At 44.1% G+C, this 17,396-nt stretch overlaps 1 protein-coding gene across 4 annotated transcripts in view; it reads right to left on the bottom strand.

Annotated features, from left to right (window-relative positions):
• RGS6 (regulator of G protein signaling 6) overlaps positions 1–17,396 on the bottom strand; it is a 597,551-nt gene that overhangs the window by 85,683 nt on the left and 494,472 nt on the right. For all 4 annotated transcript variants that reach the window (XM_007184397.2, XM_057544118.1, XM_007184399.2 and 1 more), the window contains exons 4-7: positions 13,151–13,201; positions 10,034–10,140; positions 8,701–8,752; positions 3,419–3,483 (exon numbers count right to left, since the gene is read on the bottom strand). In XM_007184397.2, the coding sequence (XP_007184459.1) occupies positions 3,419–3,483; positions 8,701–8,752; positions 10,034–10,140; positions 13,151–13,201 (275 nt within the window). The remainder of the gene's footprint in view (positions 1–3,418; positions 3,484–8,700; positions 8,753–10,033; positions 10,141–13,150; positions 13,202–17,396) is intronic.

Raw genomic sequence — 17,396 nt, 5'->3', positions numbered from 1 at the left:
TTGCACCAGACCCTGCTGTACAGAGCAGAACTATTAATATTCATTTACACACCCATTAAGTCTGACGTCTCTGTGGTTCCCCTGATTCCTCTTTTCTTGTGTGTTTTACAAGAGCACGACTCACACACACTTATAAAGGCCACTGAAGATAGGAAGAATTGATTGTAGTTGTTCATGCAGGATTTAGGGAAGGGATGAGGGGTGTTTTTGCAACTGATTGCAAAACCAAGAATGGATGTCTCAAGACTTGTCTTCCAGCAAGCAGAGGGCTAGGAAGGTGGCAGGAAAGGAGAACCCAGAGGACCTGGCATTAACAACTTTGAAAGTCCAGACTCAAAAGTGGGAAAGAAGGGAGTGTCTAGGTTTGTGATGGTCATGAAAGGAAAACCCCAAAACAAAAAGAAAGAAAAGGCATCCAGGGTCACCTTTAGAGGAAGAGGGAAGAAGTCTTTTCTCGAAGCCTGTAGAGTAGCCTAGCAGCACAACAGGACGGTGGGGAGGGGCGTTTGACAGGTCCCCTAATGACCCGCCTAATCCTGATGGAATGCAAGGCGAGAGCCCACATTATGCTGTGTATTTTCATAGAGCTCATGCCAACACTAACTGATTACCTTCATTAGTGGATTATTAACATAAAAGGAGCTTCGGTTGAAGACAAACACACATGAACTCAGTTATTACCAAGGCTTGCTGTAGGAGTACCTCAAAAAAACTGTCCCTTTGATTTTCCCACTGTTCACAGGAAGCAAAGCTGGTAAAGCCTGAATGTCAGTCAACTGGGGAGCAGTTACATAAATAATGACACAGTCATACCATGGAATACTAGGCAGCCATTAAAAATGAGAATGTAGATGATTATTACTGATACGGAAAGATTCTCAACATCCTTACAGTATATGACTGGAAAAAGAAGCAGCTTACACTATAATGTTTGTGGTGTGATTCAAGTTTTCTTGTTAGAAAAAAAAATGTATGTACAGAAAAAAGCTTAGGAGAGAAGGATTGCAGGCTATTTTCTCTCCTTTCTTTGCTGTTTGAATTGTTGTTTTTACAAAGGGACGATGTAATCAGAAAAAATTAATAAAATTACTGAATTTTGAAAACAAAATGTCTTTTTAGTTTCTAACCACTTTTAGACAGAACTTCAACCTGAAAGAACATCTTAACACCATATTCTTTACAAATACCAAAGCAGAATATTGTAGGGTAAGAGAAAAGAAAACAGAATAAAATATGTCAGGAGTTGGTGCTGTCTTGTTTCCGTTTAGGAGCTTTTTTAAACAAGGGAACCACGGGGAAGCGAGACATGGGATGGAGGGGTCACATGCTGCTGCCGTCTGGGTTGTTTCTATAGGTCATATTCAGGAAGTGATGTAGTCATGCCAAAGTTAAAGCCTTTGCACTGGGTGCACAAAGAGTCAGACAGCAGTCTTCTAGAAGAGGGGTGATTGCTGGTGCACGAGGGCAGATAGGGCAGGGACCGGGTGCCTAAGAAGCTCAGAGCCACAGAACCGCCACGCTAGGGATGCTGGGGAAAATCGTAACGTTCCAACAGATTTATGTTTCACAGCTCCCTTGGATAAGCAAACTTTAGCCAGGTCCCAACGCTCCCAGTAAACTCTTGCACTGCAACCTGCACTGCTCTCTCCCCCCATTCACAGGTCCTGTGATGCCAGTGGGATCAAAGAGGGTGGAGGGCCATGCACCGGTCCTGCTCTCTGACGGCATGCACATTCCCCTTGGGCTGCAGAGAGGGGAATGGTGGTTCAGTGCGTTGGTGGGCTTGGGTGTAGGTAACCAAGGGTGACAAGGTTTGGTAGAGTGGGGCCTCACGCTTGGTTTGGAAGACTGAGACAGCAAAAGTGGGAGGGACATTGGGGAGGTGGGTGGATCTGAGGTGTGTTCATGCTGGATTATCCAGGGGAGGATTCTTCACTGCCCCTAACGTTGCCCCTCCTGCTAGCTGCCAGCTCTTCAGTCATTCCATGGCTCAGCAACACCTCCTCTGGAGGGTATGAGAAAAGTTGGCCAGTATCCTAGGATTCCTGTGACCCACACAAAGTGTGGTTTTGGGGAAAGAGTTTGCAACCCCAAATTTTAAATATTTAGAACATTATCTGTGAATCTTCAAGTTCTCTGTGCCTTGGCTCTGTTAAATGGGAATGGATATGAGTGTGGCTGGGTCTCCAATTTCTGCAAGAAATCACACCTTGTAAAGAAGGTGGAGGTGGAGGAAAGCTGGGAGAGTATATTGCCATCTGACATACATCCTATCTTCTGGATTGGATTTGGTCCTTAGATTTTGCATTTACTGACAAGCACAGGTGAATCGGGTATGAAGATGCAATTTAAAAAACTATCATATATTAAACTAAAAAATTATCATACAATAAATTTGTTTTTTTTCTTTTCGTGTATAGTACTATAAATTTTAACACATGTATATATTCATGTAACCACCACCACAATCGGAATACAGAATGGTTCCATCACCCCCCCAAAACTCCCTCGTGCTATCTCTTTATAGATGCATCCTGGAAGCCACTGATCTGTTTTCCCTCATGATAGTTTTGTATTTACAGAAGTGTCACATAAATGGAATCACACAGTTTGAAATCTTTTGAGATTGGCTTCTTTCACTCAACATAATGCCTTTGATACTCATCCAAGTGGTTAGATTAATAGTTTATTCCTTTTCACTGAAGAGCAGTATTCCATTACATGGCTGTAGCATAGTTCATTTAATCATTCACCTGTTAAAGTGCATTTGAGTTGTTTTCAGCTTTGGGTTATCACACAGAAAGCTGCTATGGACATTAGCGTACAGGTTTTTGTGTGAACGTAAGTTCTGATTTCTCTAGGGTATGTATGTAGGTATACAAAAGTGGGATTACTTGGTTGTATAGTATGTGTATGTTGAACTTTATGAGAAACTGCCAAACCATTTTCCCGAGTGGCTGCACCATTTTGCATTCCCACCAGCAATACAGGGGAGCTCCAGTTGTTCACCACATCCTCACCAGCACTTGGCGTTATCAGTACTTTTAATTTTAGCCATTTTAATAGGTGTGTAACAGTATCTCACCATGGATTTAATCTGCATTTCTCTAATGGCTAATGATGCTGAACATCTTTGTCAACCTTATGTCCTCTTTGATGAAGTGCCTGTTCTAGTCCTTTGCCAACTTTTAATTGAGTTGTTTTTTTTATTGCTGAGTTTTGAGATTCCTTTATTTAAAGAAGCAATTTATTGTGATGGTAAGAGGAGCTGAGAACAAAAGAGGGATAATAGAAGAGACTGTCTTTCCACTGTCTGAAGGGGTTGGGGAGGGAAAAAGGGAAAAATACAAGCTGAGAAAGAACTGCAGGTATTTTACACTCTCCTCCCACACCTTTCCTGGAAAAGAATCGTACTTACTGCCTCATAATCTGCCAGTTCCAGCCTTGCTTTATTCTGCATTGTCCTCTTACAGAGGTAGATGGCTGAAGGAAGAAGAGAAATTACGACATATACAAAACCAGCAGTGTGGTGGAATCGTAAATTCACCCACCCAGTTGTTCATCCACTCATCCATCCATCCATCCATCCATCCATCCAGCCATCCATCCAGCCAGCCAGCCAGCCATTCCCCTCTATGTGCCCAACCCTGTGCAGTCAAGAATACGTTTCTATGTGGAAGCCATGACACCTGACCTCTGGGAATCTGTCTGCGGGTCAGGATCAGATGAGGGCCCCCATCTTCCAATCCTGACAACCCTCTTCATCCTCCTCACTCTGTTTCACCCCAAACAGGGCAGAGGCTGTGTCCTGCTCAGCATGAACCCCTGCACCCAGCACCAGGGCCTGGCCTGCCAGGTGGAATGAGTGGACAGTGGAAAGGGAGGACAATTTAGGTGTCTCTTCCCAGGCTCAGGAAGGGCTCTTAGCCCTCAGCTGCCAGGATATTCTTCCTCAAACATGGACTTCATCACTTCCTCTCCTACCTCTGCTTCTTTGGTTTCTCCTTCCTTCTCTAGTGCCAAGTAGAATGACCCAGGGGAGATAACAGATGAATGGTATGAATGAACAATAGAATGACCAGGAGGGAAGGTCGGAGAGGACCAGGGCTGACCTGCTGTTTAACAACTTAATTATACCAGGAACTCTAGTCAACTCCTTGCTGGGTTAACCGACCTCCTCCATGTGGTCTGACAAATTTCCTGATGCAGCCTACGATACGCTGGAGCCTTCTGGAAGCAGCCTACTCTGTATGCCCACACTTCTGCCCACACAGTCGAGTCTGTGGGTGAGAGTCAATTGTGTTTGTTCTAGAACCTGCTTATGTTAGGCATACTTGTTATTTTAATAATGTACATTCACTTAGTATTACATGCACTGGTGAAATTAATGTGAAAAGAGAGAGCGTTGTTGTTTCTATGACGATCCAGTTGAATGGTTTTTGAATAACCTGATAAAGGAGAGTCAGCTAAGACAATTGCTGATGAATTTGGTATAGGTGAGAAAACTGAAAAAAACGTGAAAAAATAGTAGAGATCTGAGCGGGGCCAGCATACAGTTGCTTTAAAAGTATTTTCAAAATTCTTGATGCACTTTAAAGATGTCAAAACTGGATGGTTTAAGTGTGGTTTATTTAAGAAAGAAACTCAAATTATGGGGAACGATAATCAAAGAGAATCTTTCATTCTACCTCAAAAAGCTGTTGAATGAATGTTTCTTTGTATATTTTAACATTAATTTGGGGTCATTAAGGTATGTATGTATCACTTTTTCATACCAACTCACCAACTTTTCCAATGAACCAAACGTCTACAGCTCTGCACTGTGTCAGATAAAGGGGTATCTTCTCTATTACAAGGTACCTCCTTTGTCACCAACTAGGCAGCCTGTGGAATTGGGGCAACCTGCAGTGGGGAGCCTGGCATGTCACCAGCCCCAGCAGACCTGGTCTCAGTGACCCAGGAGAGGTGTAGGTCAGCGCGGGAGGCAGCTGCTTTGACGATGTTGCCTCAGACAGTATTTTGTATTGGCCAAATGTGAAACTCAGGAAAGTGTAACCCAGATTGGGTTTTTATTTAAGCAGAATCATCCCAAGAAATTTCCAACCCATCTGGGTCAAAATGGGCCAGCTAAGTTGAGAAGTAAAGTACCATGCACGAAAGGCAAAGCTGGTACCTCTACTCATGACCACGAGCTACATGATCGAATGCTGGTGGCCTCCTTCCTGTACAGCTAATGTCACACGTTGGGCAGTTGGTTCACCATAACTGGGAAGGCAGCAAGTAGCTATTGAGGGGACCTTCCTCTTGGCACAGACCTTTCCTGGGGCTTGTCTGTCTGCACTTCCTTGGTGCCTCAACAGTGCTCCCTCTGACACCTAACTAATCCAGTGACCACTGGCAACAAAGCCAAGTCCTCGAACAGGGCATCCAGGGGACTTGCTTTAAGCTCAGATGTTGGTCTTTCTTGGATGTGTAATTTCTCATTGAAAAATCTTTGTCTTCTTGCCCTCACGCTGGCATCTCATTGCCATCTCAAACTCACCAGCATCCTACCATCACAAAAACGGAACACAATTAAAAATTCTATAAAGTCAATAGATTCATGTGCTACATGTGCAATTAAACATTTGAAAAGTATTGAACCTATCCTATTTCAACGTCCTTAAAAAACTCACTCCCTTTCCAAACTTTCTGTCTTTACTAGTGACATCATAATTAACCTCAATCTCCTAAACTAGGGAACATATAAATCACTTATTTCTCTGTTGCCCTCATACCCTCTAACTACTTCTTAGAACAATGGAATTTTAGCATTGGAAGTAACCTTGGCGACCATCAAGTACAGACACCTCATTAACAGATGGAAAAATTAAAGGCTCAGAGAAGTGAAGTGATTTAGCCATGGACTAGTTAGTGGTAGAGGTGGAACTAGAATTGAGGTCTAGTTCAGAGGAACGTCTCCACTATGACATTCACTGCCCCATTTACTCATTCATTGATTCATTCATTCACCCATTTAAAAATCTGAGTGCCTCTTATGTGCCAAGTGGTATTTTAGGTCTGGGGAAATCACCACAATAGCGGAACAGCTACCACATGTATGGAGCTTATTGAACGTCAGGCAGTGTTCTAGGGACTTTCCAAATGTCCACTTATTTATCCTCATAATAACCTATGAGGTGAGTTCTGTTATTAGCCTCATTTCATAGATGAGGGAATTTTGCAGGTTATTCCCCATTGTTGGGGACCCACAATGGCTCTCTAAAGCTGCTGAATCTACTCTAAGCATCTCTCCTTGACTACGAAGACCTTTTTATAAACTTGCCCATTCCAAATTATTCAACCTTCGTAATCATTCTTCATCAACATAAAATCTTTGAGTACTCAGATCAGACTCCTCTCCATCCTCTTCTTGCCCCCATCATGCTGCCTCTCCCAGCCCGGGATGCTTGGAGGGTAAACCTATAACTCACTCAAATCTGTGACAGAGCAATTGACACAGAGTGGGTGACCAGTACATGTTTGCTGAATGAGTGAAAGTTTCCTGGTTCTTCATCAATCCAAGCCATACCTATTCTGAATTCTTAGCTTTGGTGTCACATCCTTTCTGGCAAGAGGGCTACCACAGAATAAGTAAGATCGAACATCACCCTGGAGGTAATAATACCAACCACCACCATGGTTTTTATTGACTCCTTACTCATGCCATACACCGAAACTTATACCCATTTCTAGTTAACAAAACAACACTGAGAGACAAGTACCATTATTATTCTGGTTTTAATATGAGATTTCCAAGGCACAGAGAGGTTAAGTAACTTGCCAAGATCACACAGCTAGTGGAGCCAGTCAACAATGGGCCCATTGTCTTGACATCTCTCTTGGTAAATACTGATTTTCTGGCTAAACTGGAAATGGCGATGAGTAATTTGCATCCTGCACTCTAAGTTCTCCATCCGATTTGCCAAAATGGAGGTACAGGAATTCAAAATAATTTTGCTTTAGGGAGAGCCTGACATTAATTGTTATTTTCATCCCTGTTCCTGCTGCACAACTAAAATTACAAAAATCTGTACAGAAAGGGAAATAGTGCCCTGCTGTATGCAGGGTAAGACGGCTGATGGTTGTGGGTTTATATTCAAGTAAATATTTGAATTTTACTTGGCCTCAGTTTTCTGGTCCCACTATCCTCCCACGCTCTCCATTGCCTGGAAAAATACTGGTTTTCACATTCACAAGGGCACACGGCTGCTGCGTGGAACTGAGCTACAATTATTCAAATTCCAAGTTGGGCTTTTGTCAGCAGTATTTCAGCCCCAGAAGCACATATTTTATGAGCAGCCAAGTGCTGCTCCCATTCTGAGCCAGAAACCTGGCTGGACCCACTTATCACATCATTTAAGGTACAGCACAGTTCCAGAGGGACCCGCAGTGGTGCCTGCACACAGCTGATGAGACAGTCACAGGGACCTGTCCTCTGCATCAGGGCTGTGATCCAGACTTGAAAACAGAACCACTGTAGCCTTGTAGGGCAATGACTTGCCAGAATTCTATCCTCAGGACTGTTCCCAATTGCTGGTTTCCCATCCCTCAGAAGTATAATCCAGAGGGTATAGCTTATCACAAGGTCTCAGGGACAGGCTCCCCAGAATACCACCCAGCTGCAGCTGGCTCTGCCTTCCTGTGAAAAGCAACCTGCAAAGAACCCACGGAGAAGGTGCAGGTCTCATCACGCGCACCAGTCCCAAGGAGAGCTGCTGTGGGCTGCCCCAGCAGCTGAGTCGGTGATGAGGGCACTGTGCAGAGGGACAGAATGAAACGAGCACCTGAGTTCAAATTCTGCTGCCTCTACTGAGTGTCTGTTAATCACCTTTAATAAAGAACCAGAACCCTCAGCAAATATTTACTGAGTGCCAACTATGCCTCAGGCATGCACTGTGCACTGGAAGATAAGAGAATGAATGAGGTGGACCAGCCTGCCCTCATGGAGCTTACAATTGACCAGGCATCCAGACAAGTAGCATACAGTGTGAGAGGTATGAGGATGGGGCCTCTCTGGACCTCAGCTTTTTCTGAAGTATAGGGATAATGTAACTTTAGAAGACTGACACGTAGACGTGTTAAACAGTCTTCATGGAGAGAATATGGCAAGAGTCTAATAGACCCCTGCCTGGACAGAGGTAATTCCCTGCTTACCCAGCTCCCAGCTTCACCCACTCTTTTTTTCTTAGGTAGGGTAACTTTTGTATACCCCTTCCACGGTCTGTTACACTTTCCCTCTAACGACCGACTATCAAAAACACCAATGAATTATTAAAAAGTCTTAACAAGTCTGTGAGAAAGGAAATGGACAGGGGGAGGTGGCACCTTGATCCAGCCCTCCCTGAAACCCTGTCCCAGGAAGGAGTGGTCAATAGCCACCAGCCCAGTTCTCCATGGCCCCACAGAATGAGCATTGGCCACACTTGATAGAACTTTTCTTCCCTTCCCCTATTCCCTTCCAATGGCTGCACCTTTCAGCATGCACTGTCTTTCATCATTACATGGAACAGGAACCTTAGTACATGTCAACAATATGAGAAAGGGTTAAGCAGGGCAAAGACCCTCCTCCTCATGCACCATGGTTGCCCAGACAGCAAGGATTTGCCTTCTGCATTCCCAGGAGTAACACTAAGTGTGGGCCGTGGCTTCAGTGCTTACCATAGTCAGTGTTTTCAGGCTCCCAGCAGTTTGAAGGCCAGAAGTACGGGGCCTGCAAAAGAGCACAGGTGTCAGGACTCAGAACATTAGCACTTGCCCTCCCCTGCCTGGGGCCCAGGGGAATCCCTCCCCTGCACCCAGTGAGGACCCCTCCCTATGACAGGCTCTGTCCACGTGCTGACGCCACACCCTAAATCTCTCCTGTTCTTAATGCAGCGGAGGCCAGTCAACATTTTAATCTAGGTGTTGAGAAATGAAATCTGAGGTAAGCCAAATAAATGCAAAAATGAGAAACAGTTTACAGGGCAAAAACTTCTTATCCCAAGGTAATAGAAGTCTAATACAGAAGTCAGACAAGCACTGTTTGCTGGGACACAAACCCCAAGTTCCTTTGTCCCTTTGCTAAGGACTGAATGGTGTCCTCCTAAATTTCTATGATGAAGCCTTAACCCCCAGTGTCACTGTATGTGAAGTAAGGAAGTAATTAAGGTTAAATGAGATCATAAGGGTGGGGCCCTGATCAGATAGGATTAGTGTCCCTATGAGAGGAAACACCAGAGAGCTAACAACCTCTCTCTCTCTCTCCACCCTGTGAGGACACAGTGAGAATCAACCATCTGAAAGCCAGGATGAAAGCTCTCCTCACAAACTGAACCCTACTTGAAAATCTTAGACTTCCAGCTGCCAGAACCATGAGAAATACATTTCTGCTGTTTAAGCCACCCAGTCTGTGGTATTTTGTTATGTCAGCTGAGCAGACTTAGACATCCTTCAACCCTGTCTGAAGAACTCCACTCCTAAACCCTTTGGTTAGATCTTGACACAACCCCTTATCCTCTGCTCCAATTCATTGTGGGACAGGATCTGAGGAGTGGGAATGGCTGGGAAGTGTTAATAGGCAGTGAATAGAAACTTCACACCAGGAAGGCAGCATGATATAGTAGAAACATCAAGGACTTTGCTATCAGGCTGACCTAGGTTCAAATCAAGGCTGTCCCCTGGATTTACTCAATGCCCTGTTAATTCTCCAAGTACCTCAGTTTTACCAACTGTAAAATGGGAGACATTAATCCCCCCAAAGTTTGTTCTTCAGAATAAATGAGGAGATAATGTGTAAAGCACACAGTGAATAGTAGGTTCTCCATGAGGGATTTTTACTACTATGCCGGTAGGGCAACAAATGGCCCAGACAAAAGTTCGCTTGGTTGTCCCAGTGCTGGTGGGAGGTAAGGGTTGCTCCCTTAAATACTGTCAGTTTTTTAGGTAGTTCTAATCTGAGATCAGATGATGATGAGAAGAAAAGGTTCTTCAGGAGGACAAGCTGCATTCCTACCTGGAAACGATAAAAGGTGCCATCATCCTTCATGGTGAGAACATGGTCCGAGATCGGAAAGACGTAGCCCTGGGCAGCTATGAGGCTTCCCAAGTGTATTGCTTCAACTGCAGGGACAGGGCAGAAGAGAGAGAAGTAATTAGGAAGCTGTTAGAATGCAGGGCGGGCTACTTAGCTGAAATGTAAGTGGGGCGGGGTGGGGGGAGCAGAAAGGCAACCGGAAGTCAACTATCATCACCCCCAGATCACTGCATGATTGGCTGATTGATTGGCTGATACCTGCTGATAGGGCTGCACTGGACGGGGCGGGGGGGGGAGATGTCAGTGGTTGGAGAGGGCCCCACATGTGTCTGGATCCCCTGGATCCTAGCTCTGAGAGTCTGACATTGTTAACGTCCCTAAAGCTTCCAGAAGAAAGTCCACCTTCCCAGTTAAGACCATGGGCTTTGGTGTGGATAAGCCTGTATTTAATTAAGTGAGATGCTTCACATAGAGTGCTTAGCAGTGTCTGGTGCAGGGTAAGTGCTCAGTAAGTGCTGGCAGCCCTGATTCATATTTTTAGTTTCATCCTTTTTTTTTTTTTTTTAAATCACCGCCAGCAATGAGCATGCAGCCCATAGAGTCTTCGGACTCACACTGCATTTCCGGACATGACAGTCCCACCAGCGATGAGGAGGGCGTTACCCTTCTTTTATGGACATAGAGGGAAAGCTCAGTATCTCAGAGAACTGGAGGAAGGGCAGGCAGTGCAGTGGGCAGTAGCCTAGGGAGGCCAACCTAATAGAAATCCTTATATTTTTGCCACAATCTACCTGTTGTTTTGTTACTTTAGCACCAGCCATAAATAGATTCACATAAATGGTTACAAATTTATACTTACTTTGAGCAGAGCTAAGAAAAAAGAAATCTAAATGGTTCTATCACACATGATAATCTTTCACAAATATAAAAGTACTCTAACTGATAAAAACTAATTTTTGGTTGTAGAAATTATTTGACACACTCAGGGAGTCTCTAGGAATTACTAATTTCATAAGCTCTGAATTTTTTTAAGTGACTTGTATTGGTTTTATCTGCAAACTCTTCAAGAGTCTTAGCAAATAATTAAACCTCAGGTGTGGATCAGGCAATGTAATGTTAAGAGCTGGCTCTAGAAGGCTGTTCCGTGACAATGCTACAACTTTCAAGAGGTTGTATATAATCCAGCCGTTTTGCATATTTAGAACCTGCTATTCTCCTTTGGAAGGAGCGTACACTTGTAACTGGGAGAATCAGAATGAATGGAGATGTATTTTACTTGCTTAGTGGTGACCAGTTGGCTTTTGAAGTCTATATGCTTCAAGAACCATGGGTCCAGCAGAAAAGGGAAGTTTCATCACCTGCAACTTCTCCTTCTCCAGGGAAGGAAGAGTAAAATCCAGTAAGAAGGAGACTTTCATGTCACCAATCTAGGAGCTAGAAGTCTCACTTCATTCTTCAAAAGGCTTTCGCTTGGAGACATGGCAGATGGGAAGGAAGAAGAGAGGGAGGGCAGATGTTGGATACCCGCCTTCCCAGGGCTTTTGTTTGCCTCATTTCTGCTGGTGAATTGTTCTTAACTTCTGCTGCTCATCTACTTCTCAGAAGCCCAGACAGGTCCCAACACCTTCATGTCCTCCCAAGGGCATCAAAGTATAATAGACCGTCATAGATAAGACTCCTATCATTCGGGACCTTTCAGAGAAGCTTCTCATACCGGGACCAGAGGATTCCTGAAGCCTGTTCTACCACTAGGGGGTTCAGGGTTCTCTGAATATACCATTACTGCTGCTACTACCACCACTGATGATAAGGATAAAATACTTGTCAGAAATAGGATGACTGTTTTAGAAGGGCAAAGAAAACAGTGCTCTTGGAAGAGGAGACCACCACGAAGAAGGGTGACTCTACATACATGTAAACGAACTGGTGGAGACTTATTCAGTCCAGTTTTCACAACTGGACAATCAGAAGTCCAGGCTGTGTAAGGCAAACACGTAGGGCAGTTGATTTGGGTTTTCTCCTTAAAAGGATTAGCATTTATAGTTTCCCCCTGAGGATTAAGAACTTGACTAGAATTAAGAATTTTCACTACTCATGAGAGTGGCCATTAATCATGATGGGGAAAAAGGCTAGTGTTCCGTTCATGACCTGCTTTTCTGGCACTCAGATTTCTGGCGCCTATGTTTAATTGAACTCTATGTAAGTTGTATTGTTTCATAGTCAATAGTCTATTAGGAGCATCAGATTAAAATATAAGAATGCCCGAGCTGACACACTGACCCCGGCAAGGAATCACAGCTGAAGGTCAGACACCTAGAATGGGCACTTGAAAAAAATCTTTAAAAAGCATAACAATTGAAGGGCATTCAGTTTGAGGCAAATAGGTCTAATCCCCAAGAACATCAGAATACATTAGTGGATGTTTGTAAATATGACCTTCAGGCAGCAAGAATACTTAGTTAAGATGGGGAGTATATAATAAATTCAGAAAAGTTTTCTTATCTAGAATTTTCATTTTATTCTGGAACCCTGCATTTTCTAATTTTGCTATGCAAATAAATTGTACTGCTTATTTGCTGTTGGGAGGACAGATTTGGAAACTGTTTTACTGGCCAGGGTTTGCTGTTGTTTTCCTGGTGAGGTAATTGCATTGCACAATTAAAGTTGAAAAAGAAATCATTCCTTCACTTCTTGCAGAAGCAGAGAACAGAAGGAGTCTTAGCAAATAATTAAACCTCTTAATTGTGGATCAGGCAATCTAATTTTAAGAGCTGGCTCCAGAAGGCTGTTCCGTGACAGTGCTACAACTTATCTTTAATTGCTGGGCTAACCAGAGTCCATCTCATTTCCCATGTTATTGTATTGGGCTCTTTGGCATTCTAAATAGTTGCTCATTTCCTCCAAGGGTGATTTAAATTTAAAGATAGAAATTCAGCGGAGAAAATAAATTGCTATTTGTAAATAGAGTGATTCTACATCTTGGAATTCACGTGTATAAGCCCAGTTCTCAGGAGGATAGGAGAATCTGGTTTGGAATTTGGTTATGGGTTGTTCACTAATATCATGGGGGTAAAGTCAGGGTCAAGGGTCAGGTACCTGGGTCCTCAATGGAGAGGTTCTTCATAAGCCACTGCACAACGTCAGTACCTGCAAGGATAAAGCAATGTCAACTGAAGACCTCATGGATGTTTAGCTCTGTGCCAGAAGAAACACGGTTACCCAAGAGACTCCTAATTCCAATTAGCACACACCTGGAGAGCTAGGTAATATGGACACTCTTCCATCCTAACCAACCCTTTCCATCCATTAGTATGCTTCTGTAGTCACAGTTCCATTCTTTTCCCCCCAAAATCCACTTCTGATGACTCAGGATGGTCTTGTATCCACATTTCTCTAGGGCGCTTCTGGAGGGGCCTTCCTGAGAATACATATTTTGATGACAGGCTAGAGGAAGTCTTATCACGCCTGGCCCCAGACCAGTTCCTGAGGGAGGAGACTCCTTTTATCTCACTATCCTCAACTGACAAGGCCTGCCCAACACAGATGACCTCACAGGTTCCTGAAAAAAATCTCTAATTTCTTCTGGCCTGGGCTCATCCAGAATGAATCAGCTCCTGTGTCTGTGGGAGAAACTTCTCTGTGTTCACCAAAACCTCTGTCCTCTATCCCCTGGGCCACAGCTAGATTACATTTCTAGACTCTCCTGCGGTTGGGTGTGCACTGAGTTCTGACAATGGAATGTGGGTGGAAATGCCGTAAGCGATTTCCAGACTCAGACCATACAACTCCTGTGTGACCCTCCACACCGTTCATCCCCATCTGCTGGCTGAATGGAGAGAACTCCAGGGGCCTAGGGGAGGGCAGAGCCATGTGTGGAAGGAGCCTGGGATCCTGAACAGACATGAAAATTGAGGCCCATTTGGGGTGACCTGATTGAAAAACAAACTTGGTCGTGTTGAGCCCCGGATATTTGAGGGTTATCTGTTTTGGCATCTAGTAATGCCTTAATTAACATAAAATCTTAAGAATCAGAGGGGACTTTTAAAGCTTATCTACTCCAACCCTAGCCAATACACAAGCCCCATCCACAACACCCTGGACAAGAGGTGCTGTAATTTCCATTTAGAAAAATCCTAGTGCCTGGAAACTCACAAATTTCCTGATGGACAACCTGTCCCAGTTAAATCATCTTCGATTTCTCTCAACAGAAATTTGCCTTTCTCTGAATTCCTCTCTTTGGTCTTAGTTTTGCCCTCTGATGACAGAAAAACGAACTCAGACCTCTCACTCTGTGAGACAATCCTTCAACTATTTGGACAGTCCATCCAATGTATTATCAATGTTCTCCTTGAGTTTCCTTCCCTCCAGGTGAAACACGCCTGGATTCCTCAGCTGTTTCTTCTCGTGATATGATCTGGGGTCCCTCCTCATTTTGGTCCCAATTCTCAGAATATATTTGCCTTTGTTTGCCTCCCTTTAAATGCGGCACCTGGAACCAGTGTTCTTAGGCCAGTGCGGTTCATGTGTGGGTAGAGGAGTCCAATTTTCTGGGAGGTTCTGAACTTCTGTGCAATCTACCTTTGTCACCCCAAAAATCTCACTTTAAACCAGTTCAGATCTTCGAAGGTGGCTTTGTCACCTCAGGATGAAATGTTTGATGGAAAACAGCCTGAAAAGGGCAGCATTTCTAGATATCCGAGTCTTGTCATGGGTCTGAGGCATGGTGTGAGGGAGAGGGCCTGCCAGAAGCTCTCGTGGCATGGACTCCCAGCTAAAACACTGGAAATCCCAGCAGAGGGGTTGAATGAATATTGCCCTTTTTCCAGAATTAAAATTGCTCAGAAATTTGACTGGGGTTCAGAAGTGAGACCAGTACAGGCCTGAGTGCCTAGATATTTTGTTTCTCTCTGGCTCTCTGGAAGGTGAATGAACCCTGCACAGTAGACTGTCCTCCCCTTTCTGTGCTGTCCCCCCATCCCAGGACTAGCCTCCACTGACATGGCCCTGCAAGTTCCCTGCATTCCAACCTCAAAAGCAAGACTTCTAAGCATTTCCCCACTCTTGCTCCCAGATGGCATCTATGAACTAAACTTTGGATCAAAAACACTCCTTTTCATTCACATTCTTAGAGAGAAAGGGAGAGTATGTCTCGTGTGTGTGTGTGTGTGTGTGTGTGTCCACTTCCTCCAAATTATACAAGTTCAACATTTGTCCTAGGAAATGAAGAACAAAGCAGAAATCAAATACAAACTGTAATCCCAAGTTGGGGGCTGGGGGGAGAGACTCTAACCTGTTTTTCCCTCAAAAGAAAAACAGTCCTTTTTTTTGTGGGTTGCCTAGAAACGGAGAGGTTTCCAGCATCAGCAACAGCTCTCCCCCGGCAAGAGGATTATCTTTCTGCTGAGCTTGCTGAACCATTATTTATCACCTGCCAAGATTGATTACTCACCCTGGGACAATGACAGCCCTTCCTTTCCCCTGTTAATTACTGTCATCATTAATATCCATGTCACTAATTAGTATTCGTTCACATTGAAACTCCTTCCTTGCTATCATATCCGCTCCCCCCTCCACCCCACCCCAGCCTTCGGTACCATTGTCTGGGTTTCTACCCCCTTTGGCTTTCTGCACTCATGTCCGGCCTCATTGTTCTTCCCAGTCCCCCAGGCTCCGGTTTGCATTCACAGAGCTGAAGGATCACATGTAAGCATTTTTTTGGTAAAGAAGTGAAAGTCACAAAAGCCCCTGGCCCTTCTCCCCTAGCACTGCGGGAACCACAGACCTGGGTTTCCTGTCGTTGGTGTAGGCACCATGACAGTCACTGTCTCATCTGGGGACTCGTGTGACCGTCCTCAGGCCCTAGTGGGGCTGGGCTGCTGCCCTTGGCTGCCCAGGTCACGGTCTTCAGTCTGTAGCAGCACACACGCCACTGCCATCCCTGACACGCGTGGGCACTGCCTGGGGTACCTGAGCACGCACAACGATGTCTGGGGCTGTGGACAGTCTCATTCTCTTGGGTGTGGGGTATTTTAGGCTTCGTGGGACTAATCCAGGAAGGGCCAGCCTCAGCCTTGTGAGCAGGCAGTAAACCGTTGCAGGTTCAGCCTCAGGAACAAGCAAGGAAGGGAAATCTGTCATAATATTATGTCCTTTATAAGACCTACAATTATTACACTGTATAACCAGGCAAGAAGAGTCCAAATAACCATCAGGAGAAAACATTTTTATTCTTCTCTTTTCTCTTTCCTTTCTTCCTTCTTTCCTCCTTCTCCCAATCATTCTTTCCTTCTTATAATAATAAGAATTTGCAGCAGACTTTTTTTCCTGTTCTATCTAAAATTGATTGTTGCCTTTTGTTACTACTATTGGATTCTGGTTCTTATCTTTCCCAAGCTGCCCTGCCTGCCAAGGACTTAAAGCCAATATAAAAACATTAAGAACAAGTGCACAATAGCCGCTCTTTATTCCCAAAGATCCCAAAACATTTGGCTGAAAGTTTTCTTTTTGAGGCTAATTTATCAACATTTATACTAGGGATATCCATGAAATACACCAGAGGGCACCTGAAACACTTCTTCACAACCTGCGTGAATTGTTGGTATATTTCAATATATATTTATTATATGCAGGTATGCTTTATGTTTCTATATGTGTTGTAAGCCCGTATTTCAATTATGTCTTATATATGTATATAATTATGTTTATTGGCAGGGCATTTGGACACAACTTGGGGATTCAATACATAAATTATGGCTCATCCATACAACAAATATTTATTGAACACCTACCGTATTAAATGAAAAAGCATATTGAGAACAGTGTATATCGTAAAATGACATTTTTACAATAGAAAATATATATTTATATTTGTATTCTATTACTTACATATGTATAGATATATACAGATGTGGAGGAGAAAAGTTCTGGAAGTATATTTATTTATTTATTTAATTTATTTATTTTTGGCTGCATTGGGTCTTTGTTGCTGTGTGTGGGCTTTCTCTAGTTGTGGTGAACGGGGGCTACTCTTTGTTGTGGTGTGCGGGCTTCTCATTGCGGTGGCTTCTCTTGTTGAGGAGCATGGGCTCTAGGTGCGCGGGCTTCAGTAGTTGTGGCTCATGGGTCCTAGAGCGTAGGCTCAGTAATTGTGGCGCACGGGCTTATTTGCTCTGCGGCATGTGGGATCTTCCCGGACCAGGGCTTGAACCCGTGTCCCCTGCATTGGCAGGCGGATTCTTAACCACTGCGCCACCAGGGAAGCCCTGGAAGTATATTTAAACTGTTAAATTTAGGTTATCTTGGGGAGAGGTGAGGGTCAAATTATGGGAAATTTCTGTTCTTT

Source organism: Balaenoptera acutorostrata, chromosome 3 (genome assembly GCF_949987535.1).
Source record: "Balaenoptera acutorostrata chromosome 3, mBalAcu1.1, whole genome shotgun sequence".
NCBI lineage: Eukaryota > Metazoa > Chordata > Mammalia > Artiodactyla > Balaenopteridae > Balaenoptera > Balaenoptera acutorostrata.
Note: the sequence above shows the minus strand (reverse complement) of the source record. Positions and strands in the feature narration are given on the sequence as shown.